Source organism: Phascolarctos cinereus, unplaced genomic scaffold (genome assembly GCF_003287225.1).
Source record: "Phascolarctos cinereus isolate Bilbo 61053 unplaced genomic scaffold, phaCin_HiC Scaffold_5;HRSCAF=322, whole genome shotgun sequence".
Classification (NCBI taxonomy): Eukaryota; Metazoa; Chordata; class Mammalia; order Diprotodontia; family Phascolarctidae; genus Phascolarctos; species Phascolarctos cinereus.
Window position 1 is genome coordinate 9,807,058 of NW_027555958.1, and position 19,752 is coordinate 9,826,809.

The 19,752-nt window shown below is 47.3% G+C and overlaps 1 protein-coding gene across 2 annotated transcripts in view; it reads left to right on the forward strand.

Moving 5' to 3' along the window:
* The window catches only part of UBE2F (ubiquitin conjugating enzyme E2 F (putative)), a 123,892-nt gene extending 112,194 nt beyond the window's left edge, over nucleotides 1-11,698 (forward strand). For both annotated transcript variants that reach the window (XM_020972128.2, XM_020972127.2), the window contains one exon: nucleotides 11,087-11,698. In XM_020972128.2, coding sequence (XP_020827787.1) covers nucleotides 11,087-11,137 — 51 coding nt within the window. In that variant the 3' untranslated portion in view covers nucleotides 11,138-11,698. The remainder of the gene's footprint in view (nucleotides 1-11,086) is intronic.
* Nucleotides 11,699-19,752: the final 8,054 nt, after the last annotated feature.

Below are 19,752 nucleotides of genomic sequence, written 5' to 3' on the forward strand. Positions count from 1 at the left end.
GTCTTCTTGGCTTCATCCAGTCATCCATTGAAGATATTGGGCTGAGAACAGAGGCCTGTGGAATGCCAGGAGAGGGAGCTACTTCGGGTTCCTGTCAGCATTCTTTGGATGTGGCTTTTCAATAAGGTGTGAAATCCTTCAACCCTCCATCTGCTAATCATGGAATCTCTGAGTGAGAGGGAACCCCAGCATGTAGCTCACCCTTTACCTAAATGTGAATCCCTTCTCCAGCATTGCTGACCAGTGGGCCTCCAGCCTCTTCTGAGGATCCTTCTACACAGCCCTGGCTCCCGGCTCAGCCTTCTGAGGCAGCAGCGAGCCAATCAAGCCGCCTTTCTACAGCAATTCTTCATCTATCTGAATCATTGTGTTTGCCCCAAGAGCCTTTTCCTCTAAGGTTTAACATCCCCGTCTTTTCAAGTGATCCCCGAGTGATCTGGCCATCAAGTTGTTCTCCCTTCTCTGAGTGAACACCAGCTTGTCAGTGTCTCTCCCAAGGTGATCCTCCAGACGTGGACCAATGAAGGCATGTCGGACAGCCCTGCCCCTCACTCTGGGCCTCCTTGGCCCCCGGTGCAGCCCAGGACACCGCTAGCTTTGTAGAACCAGCCCCTCGCCCTTCTGGAGGATGGAGTCAGTGACAGTCACTGGAGTGAGGTGATCCATCCACCAAAGGTAATAGCTTAGAAAATGAAAGCTCGCTATGAATGAGGCCAAGTTACCCCAAAATCCTTAGTCTCAGAAGGCAAGACGTCCTCAGTAGTGATGGAGCAGAAATTTTTCAGCAGTCAAGACTTGTTTTTAATTTTAAGATCTTTTTCCATTGCAGAAGTCTGCAGAAAATTTAAGTTATGGTCATAAATAGCCTCCAATCAAAAGGAGCTGTGGGGGCTGGGGGAGTGGAGGTGGTTGTTCTCACAAATGCAAGCCTTGTCCCTGCTTTTACAATGTCTCCTTCGAACTTGCAGCGTGATTGACAATGGCTGGGAACTGAAGCTTGAAATGATCTTTTGTGCGTGATTTCAGACGTTTTTCAAGATTTTCAGTCACTTAAGAAATATCAGCTAAGCTGTTGAAGGACAAAAAGAATGAAATAAATGAAGGGATCTTTTCATTCCCTCTTTAATAAAACATTATCTTCCCCCTCAAAAAGCCACTTTTCTCATCCATTTTCCATTGACAGCACTGCCGTCTTCCCCGTCACTCAAGCGTAAAACCCTGAAGACAAGGTCGTTGATTCCTTCTTTTTGCCCTAAGTGACTAAGTCAGCAGTGTCTCTTGTCCCCATTCCTGGTCCAGACCCTCCAGACCTCTTTGCTGGGCTCTTGTGGTAACTTCTGGCCTGCTTGCTCTGCTGCCAGGCCCGCCCTTCCCATGCCCTAATCTGTCCTAAAAGACACCTCTGATGAAGCATTTCCTTGCTCACAAACATGGCGCACAGGGACCTCTGCAGTCCCCATGTTTGTTTCCCTGCATGCCGCGCTGGAGGATGGTGATTGGCCTCTCCCCTTGCTCACGGTTCCTTCTCTGCCTGGAGTGTCTGCCCTTCCCCTGGCACCCTGTGTCTTCACCATGGCCACCTTCCACCGGGCAGGGCCTTCTTCACCACCTTCCAAACAGCCCCCAGGCCACACCCAGGAAGAGCTTAAGACCATCTTCGACTGCTGCTTGTGGGTGTCTCCTCTTTCTTCTTTCCTCCTGTTCTGAAGACTGTAATCCAATATATATTATCATTGCCCCTGAAATGTCAATCAGCTGCCCTGTTGTTCTATTCACCATCCAACCCCACGACTCCCCAGGCAGCCACACCTCACGGGGATTGTCACTGATATTAGTATAAAGGTCTTTGAGAGCAGGGAATGCTTCCCAAAGGCCTAGAGCAGCATCTGGCACATAGCAAACCCTGAAATGCTTTTTCATTGATTCAGTCAAAATGACTAAAAAATACGCATTTGTATATTAGCCTCGACTCCCTTCTTCACTCCAGCGGAATCCATTGCTTGCCTTCCAGACGACCAGGCCTTGCCATCTCCCCTGACGGTGTGTCACCCCTTCATGTGAGAATGTGAGTTTCTTGAGAGCAGAAATGGCCTCACTTTTCTGTCTGAATCCCCAGAGGGCAGCCCAGTGCTTCACACATGGTTAGTACTTCAAAAATACTTCTATCAGAGCAGCTAGGTGGCACAGTAGATAGAGCACCGGCCCTGGATTCAGGAAGACCGGGATTCAAATCCGGCCTCAGACACATAACATTTATTAGCTGTGTGACCCTGGGCAAATCACTAAACCCCACTTCCTAGCCAAAACCAAAACAAAACAAAAGTTTTTTCATTCATTCGTGATTGACCAGTACAGATCATTTCCAAAAGTCCAGTCCAAAACAACGTTAATTACAGTGAGAAACTTGACCAGGTATGTGATCAGAGCATATCATTTAACTTCTCTCAAGCCTCAGTTTCCTCATTTTTAAAATAAGGGTAATGCTTAAGAATACTTGCCCCATAGGGTTATTGGGGAGCTTCGATGAGATAATGTATGTAAATGTTAAAGCACATTTGCACAATAGCAGTCATTAGCTCAGGCTCTTATCTCCGGGAGGCCAGTGCTTGGCCCACAGTAGATACTTAAATGCTTATTGATTAATTGAATTGTTTGATTTACATTTTCCGTATATTAAATTTATCCCTTTAATACTATGAGGATTGGGGATTTCATTAGTGAGGATACATTTTGCATTGATAATGCTCCCAGCCTGTCTCTGACTTAATAGATGGTTGTCAGGAGTTGTCATGGCCAAAAAAACCCTAATCTTGTGACTGTGGATGAGTCTTCTTGGCCTGGCCCAGCTAATCCTGTAACAGTAGACAAGCAGTCAAAGCCCTTGGGTCCTTCCAGCTTGTGAGGGGCTATAGAGCTGGGGAACTCCTCCATAAACTGGGAGAGCCCTGGGTTGCATCCACGCCACGGTCAGGGATAGAAATAAGATGAGAGAAGGAGAAAACAGTTAATAACCAAAGGGTAAAAACAACAGCAGCTTCTGAGGTGGCCTGCCCATTCTTCTTGTCTTCACTCCCTTGTGTGGGGTGACAGTAACAATCACAGGCCCCCACTCTTCCACCTTCTCTCCTTACCCACCCTAAACTGGTAGGAAAGGAGGTGACACCTCTCAGGGCCTCTGGGGACTCTCTAAAACTGGGTAACAGGAGTTGTAGTCTCACATACACAAAAGCACAAAGCCTTCCTGTATTAACTTGTATCAAGTAGCAGCAGCATGGCCTTGTAAAGCTCAGATGTCCAACATTCTCAGTTTAGACCTTCATCATTCTTATGGTGAAGGCACCAGGGGCACTGGCAGGAGCCCCAGTTTGACCCAGCCTTTCTGGATCTCAGTTTCTTCATCTGTAAAAGAGGATTAGTAATGCATTTAGTACCTACCTCACAGGGTTATTGCGAAGAAAGTGTTCTGCAAACCTTAAAGCCATTATCTACATGTTATTATATTTGTCTTTATCGTTATTATTATATATTATTATAATATAATGTGTAATGTAATATTTATTATTATTATTAGAAGCAGGAATTAGTTGACAGCCTCAATTGATATTGTCAGTAAGCCCAGAATGTAAGCCAGTGTAAGGGAGAAAGTTTCTTTCCCCGCTGTTGCTGTCATTTTGTTGTGTCTGATTCTTTGTGACCCTATTTGGGATTTTCTTGGCAAAGATAATGGAGTGGTTTACCTTTTCCTTCTCCAGCATGTTCCCATTTTACAGGTGAGGAACTGAGGCAAATAGAGGTTAAGGTGATTTTCCCAGGGTCACACAGCTAGTAAGTGTCAGAGGCCAGATTTGAACTCATGTCTTCCTAACTTAACGCCTCTTATTCTGTCCACTGAGCTACCTGGCTAGCCTTTCTCTCCCCACACTTAATTGATAAAGTCACAGAAGACCCAAAATATAGTCATGCAGTCACAAAATATGGAGGAATTCTCCTATAGTCCCACAACAGTGTGTGATCACTTCCTTTGTCAATTTGAGAAGATTATAAAGCCCCAGCAGCTGATGCCCCACAGGAAACATCCCATGACAAGCTGAAAGAACTAGAAGTGCCGCTTCTCTCTTTGTGTAAAAGAAGCAATTCTTGGAGGAGCCCAGGCCCAGCAGGCAAACCTCTTCATCTCTACTGGAGGGCAGCAGGGGGCAGGGGAGATGTTGAATCCAGCTGGAACAGCTCTGAGGATAGACAGACAGAGATCATTGCCCAAAGAAGGAAGGCATCCCGAGGAACGTGACTTCACTCAGCCAAGAATAAAGGCAGCGATGGATGCAAGAAAGGGCCAGGTCCTAGTCCCCCCCACCCCCAGAGTCACTGTGCCCAAGAGGAGCTTCCTGAAGACTGTAGTAGGAGAGAAAGGGCTCCCAGGCCTTGTAGTACCTGAAGAATGAGTTCTTTTTTGCTGCCGCTGTATCCCACATGTATGCATATGACGACCATTGTAGTCTAAGTCTGACCCCCACTCTGCCCAGGGGCTCTGTGTGTGAATGTAGGAGAATGTGTTTCAGGAGAGTATGTTTTGTACCAGCTGGTCTCACTGTCCCATCTCAGTAAATCCCTTTGCTAAAAGCTTATTTGTCTGCTGGGTGATTGTTGGTAGAAAGCGCACCAGGGGGAGCTCATCAGCTATAGGTGTTACCCCAGGACCTAACGTAGCAGATGCCCTCTGGGCACCCAGATTGAGGAGAGTGCCCCCGAAGGGGCGTTACAGAGGGAAGATATCTGGGGCACTGGGAAGAAGGAAAAGAACATTTATCCAGGAAGTAAACCAGTCCCCTAAATAAAGTCGCTTCCTCCCCTGATAGCTAATTCCATGTTTTTCAAATGCGTGGTTGCTAACCATAGAAAGATTTGTGCTAATAGATGAATTCTCTGCAAATCTGACTTAATTCCAAATGCTGCATAATCGAAAGCAGTTATTATTCATCCTGTCCAAGGGCCTTATTTTCCTTTAACAAAAATAGGGTTGTTTTGGGTTTGGTTTTTTTTTTTACTTAAAAGAATTTTTAATTATATGGGCTGGCTCCCTGGGAAGAAGATAATGGAAAGAGATAGAGAGGGAAATTTAGGTTATGTGGAAACAAAAGATTGCAGTAAAAACTTATTTATAAAAATAGCAGGGAATGCAATTCAAATTGACCTTTTTCCCTGAGCATTCTGTTTGGATTTAATGAGGTTTTACTCCATGTAATCTTATATCCTGCCTGACATTTAGTGAAAACCTCTGTATGACAGATGGAGATTTAATGCATAGATCAAAAATGATTCACAGAGATATTAACATGGAGAGGATTGTTTTTGCAGGTCAGAAATTACAGTTTGATTTTTTTCCTGTGATTCAAGATGGAAATAAATAAGGTTTCAATAGATGATGCATACTAATTTAGTTGCTGGTAATGTTTTCTTAATTAGATTTTCTTAAATCTAGAAACTGCAACAAATTATATTTATCTTCCTCATTATTAATTTTTACCTAATTACCTAGTGACAAATTAGATAGTCACTGCTGAGCTAAATTGGGTTAAGAAAAGTCACAGAATCCCTCAGATGGACAAGAGCACTGAGGTCACAAAGTTCTCCCTGACCTGGACCAGAGTCCCGTCTCTGCCATCCATCCTCTGCTTGCAGACCCTTTGCTAGGGGCCCTGCCACCTCCCAAAGCAGGACTTGGCTCTAAGGAGCTCAGTTGTTCCCCTGTTGACCCAGGTCGGCCTCTTTGGGCCCACTGTCCCTAGTCCAGCCCTCTGAGAGTAAAGACAGCAAGCCTCTCCCCATAAAGCCCTCCCTGTTCTTGGAGTGAGTCATCGAGGCCTCTTCCTTCCTTCTCCATCCCCGCCTGCTTCTCTCTGGCCTCTGCTGAAATCCTTCCTGGCTCAGTGTCCTCATTCCTGCTGGCCTGAAGCCTCTCAGTCTCCCTGCCTTTTCTCCAGAGTCACCACCCTAATGAGTGCATTGTGAGTGATGGGACTTCCCCGTTGTCACTCAGTGTGTGGTATTCTTCAAAAGCCCTTTTCCTTTCATGGAAAACGTTTATTATAAAGAGCACCCTCCCATGCACCAGGGTTTTCTTAGGAATAGGTAAGTAGGCATTGCTAATGAAAATGACTGTGAACCTGGAAAAGTGAAAGCCTGGCCCATGCCCTCTCCATGACGATAGCTTACAGCCTTCACTGCTCCACTGGGGATAAAGTTCTTTACAAAGCCAGTCTTTGACTGCCTTTCATTGGAATTCTGCTCATTGGGAGGCTGTTTCCTGCCACAGAGCCTGAAAAGAAGGGGCTGTTTTCTGTTACTAACCTTTTTAATCTTGAGTAAATAAAATCTGCATATGAATTTCAACCCATGCTCGAGGTCGCTAATGACTAACTGGGGCTTCCCTTGTTCACCCAACTGGAGACTCTTACACTATTCATTTTCTTTCTTTGGTATGTATGATGGTGTTTGGGGTAGTTTCTTCTCTAGAGGAAAAAAAAATCAGCCCAAAGAAATAACATCTTTTTCTTTGCTAAAGGAAGTTGTTTTTTAGAATGTTTGTTCAGTCATCAATGACATAAAAAAACACTGTGTGCTTTCTGTTTTCTCTCTAGGCTCCCATGCTTTATTAAAATGAGCTGTCATTAAAAATGTTTTCATGTTGGAATTCATTGGAGTGGCTTGCCTCAAATGACAGCCTGAGCAGCTGCTCTGTGTATAACACACACTCCCAAAACCTGCCCTGGAAATAGAAGGTGACCAGCTGGGGCAACCTTGTGTGTGCTGCATGGAGGAATTTTGACACGATTAGTGAAGGTCCCCACAGTGAGAAGGTGGAGTGCATTCAGTAGTGTGAGTTAGTAGTGTGATTAAACTGAGGCCAGTTTAATCAGTAAGCATTAGTTAAGTGCCTGCTGTGTGCTAGGGTTTAGGGATACAAATTTAATAACTGAAGTAATCCTCACAAAGTGCTTACATTCTAACAAGGAAGGCAACAAGGAAGCCCTTAGTACAAAGTGGGTAAACACAAGGGACTTGGAGAGGGAAGTTGCCAGCAGTTCGGGGTTCAGAAAAGGCTCCATGTAGAAGATGAAGCTTCAGCTAGGCCTTGAAGGAAGAAAGTTATTCTCTGAGGCAGAAATGGGTAGAAAGTGTATTCTGCAGAGAGAGGGAAGGTAGGGAAGGAAAAAAAAAATTACGTAACTTTATATTAAGAGGGATTACAGGTTGTGCATAATAGATTTGCAGTTTCATGTGTAGTCATCTTTTTAAAAATTATACCATGTTATTATGGAAATGCTTGTTTTATCCCATAAATTGAAAAGAAAAGAATCAAAAATTAATTGGGAAATGTTTAACAAAATAAGTAAAAAATATGATACAGCATTTTTTAAAAAGTGCATTCTGGGCCTGGGGTCATCAGTGCAAGAGGACGGAGGTAGAAGGGAGCAAACACAAGTGGGCCAGTGTGTTCACACTGCAGAGTGCAGGACTTGGAGCAACGTCCAGCGAGACTAGACAGTGTCTGGCCAGGCTGAGGAGGGCTTTAAAAAACGGAAAAGAGAACTCTGTTTGATTCTGGAAGCAACGCTGGAGCCAATCAAGTAGGGAAGTCACATGGTTGGAGCTGCACTTGAGGAAGACTGCTGGTAGAGTGGTGAAGATGGACTGGTGTGGGGACAGTCTCAAGGCAGGAGGCCGTGGCAGTGGTCTAAGGGAGAGGCGACGAGCACCTGAACTGAGTGGAGAAAAGGGGTCAGACGCAAGAGATGTTGCAGAGGCAGAAATGTCAAGATTTGGCAACTAATTAGACTTTGAGAGTGAGGAATGAGGGTCACATCAAGGTGACAGCCCTGGCAGCCTGGAAGGAGGGGTTTGCCTTGGAGAGGAGGGAAGGAAGGGAATAGAAGTTCAGTTTGGGATGTCTCTGGGAGAGCCAGTATGGGATGACCTAAAGGTGACTGAAGGCCATTTTAACCCGAGGAATGGAAATGAGAATGTAGGGAGTTGTGGTTTTGCTCAGACAGTATTTAATGCCCAGTATAATATAGTAGCTTGGAATGAGGGTCCTCCTTGAAGCCAGAAAGCTGTGGATTCCCATCCTGCCTCTGACACATACTAGCTGTATGATCCTGGGCAAGTAACTTCACCTCTGAAGGTTCCAGGCAGCTCTTTAAGACTACAGATTTCAGAGAAGGGACCAACATGCACTGGTAAAAGGAATTTACTCCCCTGAGAGTTCCATTTGGACCAGTGAAATCCCAGATCCGGTCCCTATAATCATAAAAACCCTTGTGGCTCTCTGAGATTTACAAAGAACTTTCCTCACCCCAGTACTGTCTAGAAAGTAAAACCATGGCAGGGGAGGAGAGGCTTAATGCCACAGGTCCATAGTTAATCCTGTCTTCAGATGTGAAACAACAAAATGTAGATAAATTCATTTTAATTCAGTCTCCTCACCCTGCTCCCCACGCCCAGTGCTGGCCAGTGCTGAAAACAGGGTCAAGAGGGAGCAGACTTTTAAGTGATTTATTTCATTGCGTGTGGGTGTGTTCTGATTATTCTTCAGTGTAGAGATTGCACTGATTTTCAGCTTTTTGGGGCACCCACCATATAAAACACTGCTAGCTGCTGGTGATATAAATATCTAAATGGTGACATGTACATAGAAACGTGTGGTTTAGGTTCAAGTTTGACAAAGCCAATGAGAAAACTAGAAAAGGGCCCCAGGAAAACATGAGAAGTCAGGACCACATTTTCCTCAGGGAATCCTAGGTCTGTGGGCTGAGGATTGTAAGGTGAAGGACAGCCAGGATGAGGAGTGGGGGTGGGGAGGGGAGGCTCAGAGTCAGGAAGGTGGGTGAGTGGTGGCCGAGTTCAAAAGTCAGCTGGGGGTTTGGCTGAGCAGCCTAAGAGTGGACATAAGGGACCTTGAATGACAAAGGAGCTTCTTTTTTATCTTAGACTCACTGGGAGCCCCTGAATGTTTTTGAGAAAGGAAGTGACGTGGTCCTATCTTTGTCTCAGGAAGATCATTCTGGTAACCGTGTGGAATCCAAAGAGATTGAAAGGAAGGACGCCGTCCAGGGGGCTTTTCCCAGTCTGGTGAGAGATGCTAAGAGCAGAGTGAGAAGAGAGGATGAAACACGAGGAAGGTGGAAGTAGCATCATCAGAACTGGGCAGCTTATTCTGTGCGCTGAGGGACAGAGGAGAGCACGGAACAGAGATGACCCCAAGCTTGGGTGCAGATGAGGCCGGGGGGGTGTAGGCATCCAGGACTCCTAGGGCTTTTGCGTTCGCCTGGCGTCACCGCCATTTCAGCTTTCCTGACGTGGCTGGGCCTCGCTAAGGCTAGGGAGCCGGGCTCCAAGGCCGGCCTCTTCCCCTCCCTCCCCCCATCGTGCTGGGGTCTGCCACAGAACAGGCACGGCCAGTGTGAGGCAGCTCACTGAGCGCCGAGGGGAGCGTTCTCACGGGGGTGGCGCTGGCTGCTTGGAAACGTTTGCCTGTACTTGGTCAGTAGGTGTGTGGGGGGATGAGGTGAGCCCTTCTCACTGTCCTAGTTAAAGAGGGTTTGAAGGAATCCTCAGCGCAGCCGTGCAGAAACCTGTTGTGCTTAGGACCGATCGATCCTCCCCAGGAGAGAACAGCTACGGACAGATCCCTTGGAAAAGTGCATCAGGGACAGTGCCATCAGAGCACGCGAGGGAGTCCCGGCATCACCAGCTGGCCGCAAACAGGGACTGGGTGCCTGCTACCATCATTCCCATTTGTAGGGTGCTTAAAGATGTACCTAGTAGTTTCCTCATAACTACCCTGCATTTTACAGAGTAGAAACTGAGGCTCAGTGGAGGTCAGTGATCTCTCAGCCTGTGGTCACTCAGCAGCCTGGACTGGAGCCCCATTTTTCTGACTCTCTAGGGCAGTGGCCCACCCTGTGTGCCCTAGGCTGTGTGCCCTTCATGCTGGGGCAGGGAGGTCACAAGTAAAAGATGTTGGTAGCACCAAGAGTGATGGGAAAAGGAGCTCTGTGGAGAGGCAACCTTGGGACAAGGGCCAGGTCAGATGTATGAGTTTCCCCCAGGGTGTGAGCCCCTGTCCTCATACGTGCCCGGAGCTGTTGTGCATTGCTGGCATCGGGGTCACAGCCAGAAGAGTGAGAGGGCAGGCAGCAAGTAAAGACCGTGTGGTATAACTGTAGCAGTTCAGAAAGCTCCCATTGATCTAACCCTTTGAGGTGAGGTGGGCCTTCAGGGTGACACAACATTCTAGGTAGCCGAAAACTCAGAACAGTGAAGTGGCGAGGCTTGGCCCTTGTGACCACCTGCATCTACCTCGTAGCCCAAAGCTGCTCCTGACCAGCGGTCACTGGCCTAAGCGCCTCTTCTCAGCACCTTTGTCCTCACTCCAGGAGGTCTGCAGCCAAAAATCAGTCCCTCACTGCTGACCCCAACACTGAGGCTTTCAGGTGCTTCGTGACCTCCAAGGGCCAGGCTTGCTTCCAGAGGGGGGATGCTCGGCACTACGCGTGACCGTCCCTCTCTGCCCGGGAGCATGGCCGTGTAACTTTGGGCACTTCAGGTTTTGTCACGTACTCCCCAGAGGCTGCCGGGATGCCAGCCCCAAGCCCCCTGCCTCCTGCCCCACCTCACCCCCAGCATGATGAGTTCTCTTTCACAGGAATCCCAAACCTTCCAGACTCTTCCCAGTACAGGGACACAAATAAAATCGTGTCCACATACTAGCCAGAGAAATGGAAGCGTGTAGATGGTAAGTGGCCTGTTCTCGGAGGCTGTGACTTCCCTTTGTCCCGATGGCAGTCTAGTCTTCAGTGGCTCGGCTGTCTGCTTTTGGTGGACAGGAGCTGTCTTGGCCTGCCCACTGCTCCTCCCGCAGGACGCTCCTGCACAGATTGGTTCAGTGGCACGGATGAATGGTGGCCTTCTGTGGTGGTTTCCCCTAACTGCACCCCCTGGGAACTTGGAGTAAGAGTAATTTGGCTAGACTCGTCCTCCTTCTGGGAGCGTTGACGTATCATTAACTCCCTCTCTTCCTCTGCAGGAGGACTTCCGGAATAAAGTTGAAGATTACATTAAGCGTTATGCCAGATGATGAAGGATGGCAGGACCGTGGTTTTGCACCTCCAAGTTGTATCTATCACTTAAAAAAAAGAAAGAAAAAACAAATATTCCGCATCCTCCTTCCCCACCCCTTTCAACTCCCCATCTGCCCCACTGGCTTGTACACGTCCCGTGACCGTGTTGTACTGAAGAAGAGAACCTTCCCAACTGTCCATTTTACATGGAGAACTCGCATAAATACAGCAAGAACTTGTGTGTATTTGGTTTAAAAAAGTTGTTTGCTTTAAAATGTTTACTTTTCTGAACCCGTCCTGTATAGCCTATTGATGATATTCTTGAGAAATTTAAAGAGGTCGGTACCGAGCTAGAGCTGGCCTCGCCTTTGTGACGGCCACGCTGGGGGCGCCGCTCTGCTCAGCCCAGCGCTGATGCTGCAGCGTGCTGTTCCTGCTGCCTGGAGGGCGGCCACGGCCTGCCTGGGGACTGCTGCACGGTGCATGCCAGAGGGCAGAGGATCGCTTGTGCACATCTCCTCGTGAAATGTTGATGCTATTTAATGTAAGTATATTTTGGAACAAATTTGTAATTTATATATTGGCTGCCTTGATTCCTTTTTTCTTCCTTTCTCATTCTAATTTGCATTTTCATGATACACAGTAGAGGCGAAGGAATCTGTTAAGGATAAAAGCTTAACGTGTGAGTAAATGGGAAAACCTTAGGATCTTCTCATTGAGAAGGAAGCCCCCCCCAAATCTAACTTTAAAGGAATCAAGAGTCCTTTCCCTCCAGGTCTGGTTATGGCCGGAACATTCTGGACCTCATGGACAGCACTGTCCCTCAGCGGCCTTGAGTTCTGTGTTGAGGTGCTGACCCTGTGGCCTGAGCAGGGCGATTTTACTAGAGTCGGGGCAGGACCTCGTGGGGGCTGCTGACCCCAAGTGGTTGGAGCCGTGGTCATTTGGGTCCATCCGTCTCAGTGGGAGAGCACAGGCCAGGCGCCGAGGGGTTGTCTAGCTTTCACCCTCGGCTCCGCCTTGGGGGGGTCCTACCCAGTCTTACCATGGAGAGTCACATCCTGCTCCCTACATGCCCTGTGCCAGCTGCCGCCTTTTCAGTTTCCGTTCCTGGTTCAGATGCTTTGTCTCAGACGAGGGCTCTGTTCTTTCATCTGCATTGTCTCTGCCCACTCAGACAGGTTAATCAAGAAGGGGTCCCTGCAGCTTCTCTCAGCTTTTGGCACTGGGGAGGCCAGGGCTGTCCCTGGCTCTCAGTACCATTCATTCAAGCCAGGGAGGCTCCCTGTATGTGGAGAGGAAAAGTGCCCCTGCCCCCAGTCCATGGCATTGATACCCACCGTCACACACACACACACACACACACACACACACACACACACACACACACACACACACGAATGATATGTGAAAGGTGTTTCTCTGGTTTAGCTGAATCCAAAAGCTGCACTTTGACCTCCAGCCTTTTAGGTCAAGACTTTGGTCAGGGGTAGAAAAGAAGATGCCTTCCCTCTGTTCACTGTTGAAGCACTTCTTTTTTTTAAATAGACCACTTGGTGGGTCAGTGAATCCAGGAATCCAGAGGTCCAGGCTCACTCCCCAAGGTCTGGCACTTTCTAGAAGCTGGACAGTGGCCCCAACTCCAGTTCCTCACGGTTCCAACCAGCCCTTCTGGAGTGCTTGGGGTTTGTGTACAAGATACTCCTGGGCCAGGGGGCCACTGCCCAGAGTTCAAATGGCAACGTTGGTTTGCTCCAGAGAAACAGCCTCTGACCTCAGAAACAAGACAAAGGGGCAGGACTCGGGTCTCCTGTCTGTTATTAGCTATCAGCATCCTTTCATTTAACCAAGAGGTTCCCGAGTGACGTTTCAGAGAAGCCACACTAGCTCCTTGAAATGTAGGCCCACTTCCCGGTGTCTTTAGCGGGCCCGAACTTGCGCTCGCAATGTCCTTGCCCAGGCGTGGTCTGTTGTGCCGGCCAGGCTCCTTGGGATTGGTCCCTGTGGCTGCTACTGATGCTTCCCCTTCCCGCCTTCCTAACTCCCTCCATCTCTGGCTCACAGCAGGCACTTCTGCTGCTGCCCCCCAGTCAGTCCGTGAGGATTCATTGAGCGCCCCACATAGCCAGGCCCAACACGAGGCGCCGGGAGTAAATCCAGGTGCTCACTTGGGGTTACGTGCTCATTAAGGACGCAGCAAGTACGTACAGAAATGCATGCGTGTAAACAGAGCATTAATAAGCATAGAATCTACAAAGTGGCTAAGAACAAGATGGTTTGGGAGAGTGGGTGCCAGCAGCTGGGGGATCAGGAAAGGCTGCATGCTGAAGACGGCGCTTGAGCTGCATTTTAATGGCAGAGAGGGACAGGAGGGCATTCCAGGCATGAGGAGTAGTCAGGAAAAAGGCACTTAGAAAGGAAGGGGGTGTCGTGTGAGGAGCAGAAGCCCAGTTGGGCTGGATCACAGGACTTGGGAAGGAGAGCAGTGTCCAGTGAGCCTCAGAGATGGGTTAGGGCTGGGTTGTGCAGGAATGAAAAACTCAACAGATTTATATTTTATCCTGGAGGCAATCCTAAGTCATTGACATTTATTGATTAGGAGGATCCCATGGTCAGACCTGTGCAGTGTGCAGGATGGATGGAGGGTGGGGATAGCAAGGAGGAGGCCGCAGCCAGGGCCTGATTTGTTATGGGAGTAGAGAGAAGGGGGCAGATGCCAAAGGCCGCATGAGAGCAGACAGCTTAACGGCCATGTGGACTTGGTGGGGGGAGGGGGGAGGTGGCCAGGGTAGCGCCCAAATTACAAGCCAGGAGACTAGACCAATGTTGGTGCCTGAGACAGAAAGGGGAAGGGTTTAGGGAGAAAATGGTTGAAGAGTTCAATTGTAAATAGGTTAAATTGCCCATGGCTCCAGAGCATCCATTGTGGAATGTCTATTGGTGATTCAGCCGGGAGGTTTGGGGCGGGGCTGGAGCTAGATGGGTGGATGGATTTTGTGACATGGGAGCTGTTGAGGTGAGAGAAAAAGAGACAAGGGAGAGAGAGGGAGAAGAGAAAGGCTTGGACAGAACCTTGGAGAAGACCCATAGTTGGAGAACATGATGGAATGAAGAGACCGAGGAGTGATCTGACAGCTAGGAGGGGGATGAACCAGGAGAAAGGAAAGACATCAAAACCCAGAGGGTTTGTGGAGTTTTGAGAGTTGCCGGATGACAGTCTAAGTGGAAATAATTCCCAAGCGTCCTGTCAGGAAATAGCGATGTCTACCTCCTGCCTTCCCTCAGACAAGCCACATTCCCTCCGTCAGTCAGTAAACACTAAGCATCTACTGTGTGCCAGCCCAACTGTGCGGTCCGGGTACGGAGAGAGAGAAAGAGGCAAGACAGTCCCCCCCTGGAGGAGCAGGAGTCTGATGGGGGAGACGGTAAGCAAACACGTACAGACTAGCTACGGGCAGAATAAGCGGGGAGTGATTGAGAGGGGAGCAGCTTCTTGTAGAGGCGGGTTAGGGTTGGATTCTTCACCCTTGCCAGGGTGAGCCCCATGCAGAAATCAGCCCGAAGCATCACGCCCACCCAGCACTTCACCAGGAGCTGAGAAGACAAATTCAAAAACAAAACTGAACACACACTTGGGGCCTGTGAACTTGTGTTAAAAACCTTTTGATCACTGTATCTTGGTTTAATTGGTTTCCATTGTAACCCCAGGTATTTTATCTTATGCACATAGAAAAGGGGTCCTAGGAGGCTGGAGCCGAATTTCAAGGAAGACCAGGACCCTGGGAGGCACAAGGAGGGAGACTAGTCCAGGCATTTGGACGTCCTCTAGACTGCCCTCCAGGCGCCACCCACGTTCCCAAGCTGGCCTGGGACCAAGACTGACCCCTGCAGTACATTCCTAATGTCTGCAGGCCTTTGCTTGGCTGCCCCCCAACCCCTTGTGGGCACTCTTTCTTCCTCCACCCCCAGAAATCTCTGATTCCTTCAGGATTCGGCTCATGTACCACCTTCCACATTATTCCTTTCACGTTACAAGTCAGGTTAACACATCAACAAACATTTATGAAGTACCTACTGTTTACCAGGCACTAGGATACACAGAAAGGTGAAAAACAGCCTTTGATCTTAAAGGGGGAAACTGCATGCAAATGACTGTGTGCAAACAAGCTGTAATGATCGGAGGTGATCCTAGAAATGCCTCGTATGTGTTTGGGGCAGCTAGCTATGTGTGTATGTGTTGTACACGTTATGGTGCAGTGAGTGGAGTGCCAGGCCTGGGGTCAGGGAAGACCTGAGTTCTAATCTGGCCTCCGAGGCTTCCTAGCTGGGTGAAGCTGGACTGAGGGCGGGAAGTCCAGTGTGAGAAGACGGAAAAGGCAGGAAAAGCAAAGTCCAGAAGAGTGAAATACCACTGACCCTAGAAAGAGCAAGCGCTTTGGGAGTTTGTGGAGACGCTGTGACCGGGACTCATTTTGGCAGCTGAAGGGATTATGGACGGGGGCGGGGAGAAAGTTGAGCCGAAGAGCAGTTGGAAAGCTATTAAAAGTAATAGTCCAGTGTGACAGGTGGGGGAGCCTGGGCATCTTGTTTGGGGAACAGCGGGGGGGGGGGGGGGCCAAGTCCCTGGACCACAGAGGGCGTTTGGAGGAGCGGGCAGGTCACCAAGGGCTTGAAACGTTTTCTGTTTGAGCCTGGAGATAGATGGTAGGGAGCCAGTGGAGTTTACTGATTAGGGGTATGGGATGTAGAGGTGAGGGTTTCAGCAACACCTCCCTAAATTTTGGTCTTTTCTTTTGGCCCATGCCGGAAGGTGCTGATAGCTGGGGAGAAGGAGGTCTTTGTACTGTCCCTTTTGGATGAAAAATCTCTACTTCTACAGTCTTGCTGTTGGAGTTACATTTACATTTTTTCTGCTTTTAAGAGCTTCCTTTATATATTTTTCAGTGTCTCTTAATTTGATTTTGAGTCTAGAGAGTGTCAGAGTAAACTGTCATTTCTTTTAATTCTCTTTTCTGACTGATCCACCCAGATGAGATCTTGCACATCACAGATTTTTCATTCTTTTTAAGTTTGGATTCAATATCCCTCCTTTCCAATAATGTCCCAAACCATAACTAGTGCCTATTTAATCCACTGAATCTCTCCTTTGCCAATTAGCACACTTTTCTCATGTATCAAGATTCATTGCAAAGTTTTGCCTTTCTCTGACAGGGATAGAACATCCAGGCTTAGGGACAGTTTCTCATTGTGCCAGTACAATACTTCCAATTTGGCAAATGCAGAAATTCCTTTTTAAGTGACTTTACTTCTGATTTACCCAGGGAATTAATTAAATTTTGTTGTCATTCACAGACCACAGTGGTCAGATAAACCACTCTCTTAAAATGAAATTTTGTCATTTTCCAAACAATTTGCCTTTTTAATTTAAACACACCTGTTTCTTTCCACACTGGAGAGACAAGTTAACAGCTGCTGGAGAGAAAAGTCAACAGCTGCACTAAGCTGTTCTTAAGTACCGGATAATACTTTGGAACTTCAGGCTGAAAAAAAAAGGCAGCTTGCAGGTTTTGGGGGTTTTGTTTTCTTTTAAACTGGCTTTAATTGTGTTTAGGGACTGAGCGATCTCTAGTCAGTAAAATAGCCTTCTTCCCCTGCACTAAACGATAAATCTTTCATTCTGCACAGAAGGGAAATGGTGTCTTCTATGTGCTGTTTGTTTGGAAATTCCATAAAGTTTCTACTTTTAACAATCCTAGGGGGCTGCACCCCCAGAGCCCCACTCAGATATTCACAACGTATAAATATAATCACACCATAATTTAGAAATACACTTCAAACAAATTATACTTCAGTCACCAGTTTAGTCTTTAATTAGTTTGCAATGCCATGTTTCTACAAAAGGGGAAAAGACTCTATTTCTCTCTCTCTCCATCCCTCCCTCCTCTCTGTTTCTGTCCGTATCTCATCATCTCTGTCTCTGTCCCTTTTATCCTTCCTCTTTCCCTCCTTTCCTCTCTCTTTCTCCTTCCATTCCCAGTTCCCAACTTGGCCAGAATTAGGAGCTTGGAAACTTTCAGCCGGAAATTTCTCCCTCTTCATCCTTTTTCCTTTGGCTCATAGGACCACAGGAAGAGGATAGCTTGCTTTACCAGACCCCAGAAAACCAACACTGCTGAGAGCCTATGCTACATTACAGAAAACAAACAATATACAAACAAAACACAGTCCCCTAATGTTTCAGGACAAAAGATGTTTAATTTAATACTTTAGCTGCCACATTAGAATGCTACATGGCCCTGTATCCCCCAGATCACTTATTCACTGTTTTTAGTCTTATTTTCTCTTTCCTTGGGGTAGAAATCACTCATTTCAGGGAAACTGGGCTAATTTTTCCCTTCTAATTTCTTAAACAGAAAATTCTCAGTGCCTTTCAGGGAGGTGTTTTTAAGCTGAAGTTCCAGTGGTTTTGACGTTTTTATAAAAAGTCCTCTGGCCAGTGGTCTAGTGTCATTACGTTGCTCTCACCCTTATTTCTATCATTGCAATCCTCACATTTTCTCAATATCTCTGGAGAGAGACCCACTTTCCCCCCTGTTCTTTCCACCTAACTTCTGAAGTAAGAATTCCTCTGTGCTTTGCAGAGGTATTTTTAGGCCCTCTGACTGTTGGCTTGGGATCCTTGTCTCTGCCATCCAGGGTTCTTGGGGTATGTCCCAGATCTGTACTAATCTGCCCCTGTGGCTGCTTCCAAGGTCCTGCCTTATCTCTACAGTACACATTCACTTCAAAAGGTTCCTCTTAATACTCCCCATAATTATTAGGAGTTCAGTCTAAGGAGAACATGCACAAAATCGATTAACCCTAACTTGTGTTAACTGGTGGAACAGAAACACTCAGTAGACTCGGACTGTGGATGCCTTCGAGCATGCATGTTTAAGTGTAAAAGTGTAGATATTTATGGGGAGGGAAAGGGGCCACAACTGCACTGCCTCCACAGTGGTAGCCCCTTCTTCCTGCGGCTGCTCACCCCTGCACTACGTCAAGCTGGTTCCCCACCAATATGTGTCTGTCAGTGTCTCTTGAGTGAATGAAACAGTTCGACACAATAGCCTACATATTATGATGAATGAAAAGTTCAAGAGACATCATTTCCGGGTAATTAATAATTTTGTTAATTATGGATAGCAAATAATTAATAAAATGGTCATTTGTCTTTCTCTTGTAAACCAAAGACCCGTCATGGAGGCCTCTCAACACATGGAAGAGTGTGTATTCCCGACTGGTGGAATTCAAGTCTGCTTGGTTAATAATTAATGAAGAATAAATATTTTAATGAGAGGTGGATCTATTCAAATGGGGGGGGGCAGAGGCAGACATTACTCTCTTACTCCTCTCTTCCCAGACCACTCGCAGCCTCAGCCAATCCAAAGGGTATCTACCCCACCCACCCTAGCCTGTCTGAATAGAACACAGTGGGCTGGAATTCACCTTGTAAGGTTTTCTAATTGGGTGGAGTGAGAATTCCATCTAGATAAGATGGTCTAGGTGGGGCAAATTTTGGGGCAATTCATGAAACTTAAAAGAAAAAAGCCTGGATTTCCCCCCCCCCCATATTAGTAGGTTATTAAGTAAGAGAGAAATAATCATTCTCTCCATGTCCAGGGTCTGTGACCATCAGAAAGCCTTGAGCTACACTGTGTACTCAGTCCCTCCTGATGCCTCCATCCTTCCTCTAGCACAGGCAGCTCTTGGTGGAGTCCTCAGGAGCCCAGCCCGAAGACCTGGAGGTCTAGGGCTCAGCTGGAAACAGGGACCTGAGCCAAACAATGGAGGGCCCAGTTAGGATGATTTTGCACCCCAGGACCCCAGTGTCCTAGAAGGTGAAGGCAGTCCTGGAGGATGACCCCAGGAAAAGGAATCCACCTGTCCTGAGGCCTTTCATCAGGGCTGTAATCCTGGTCATTCTGGTTGGGCACATAGGAGTGGAGTGAAGTCCTATCACAAGAACAGCAGTAAGGAGAGTGGGGCCATGACTGAGACTGTGACCATGGAGGGGTCTTTCTGCAGAGAGGTCTTCCAAGGAATCCTAGATGATCCTGACGTAAGGATGGGTAAGAGCTCACTGTAAAAACAAGGAAGGTGGCATTTTGTTCTGCCATTTTGTCCAGTGCTTTTCTGTCATAAACCATAGCAAAGTGGATGGGAGTGGATACGACAGAGATCATTTAGTTGAATGATCCTCTGGTTATTTGTGTGGAGCAGTCTTTAAAAGGATGACTGTGTTCATGGAGTCTGTTCTGCCAAGGTTCAGCTAGAAGAGGGACTCCCTCTGGGGGTTTTCCAAATCATTGCTGTGGTTCCATCAAGCACACAGGAGAGCCTCTTAAAAGAGATCCGTAAGCACTCAAGAGTGTAGCCTAGCTATTCCTTTTTTTTAACTTTTAAAACCTTTTATTCTTTTCAATTATCAAAAATCCACCTCTCCCTCTCACCTCCCTCCTATTAAAAAGAAAGAAAATTTAAAAAGGAGAACTTGGAACAATTGAAGAGCAAAAGGAAATTATCAGAAACTATTTTCCCAATTATATGCTAAAAAGCTGATAACTTAGAAGAAAGAGCTGACTACCTAGGA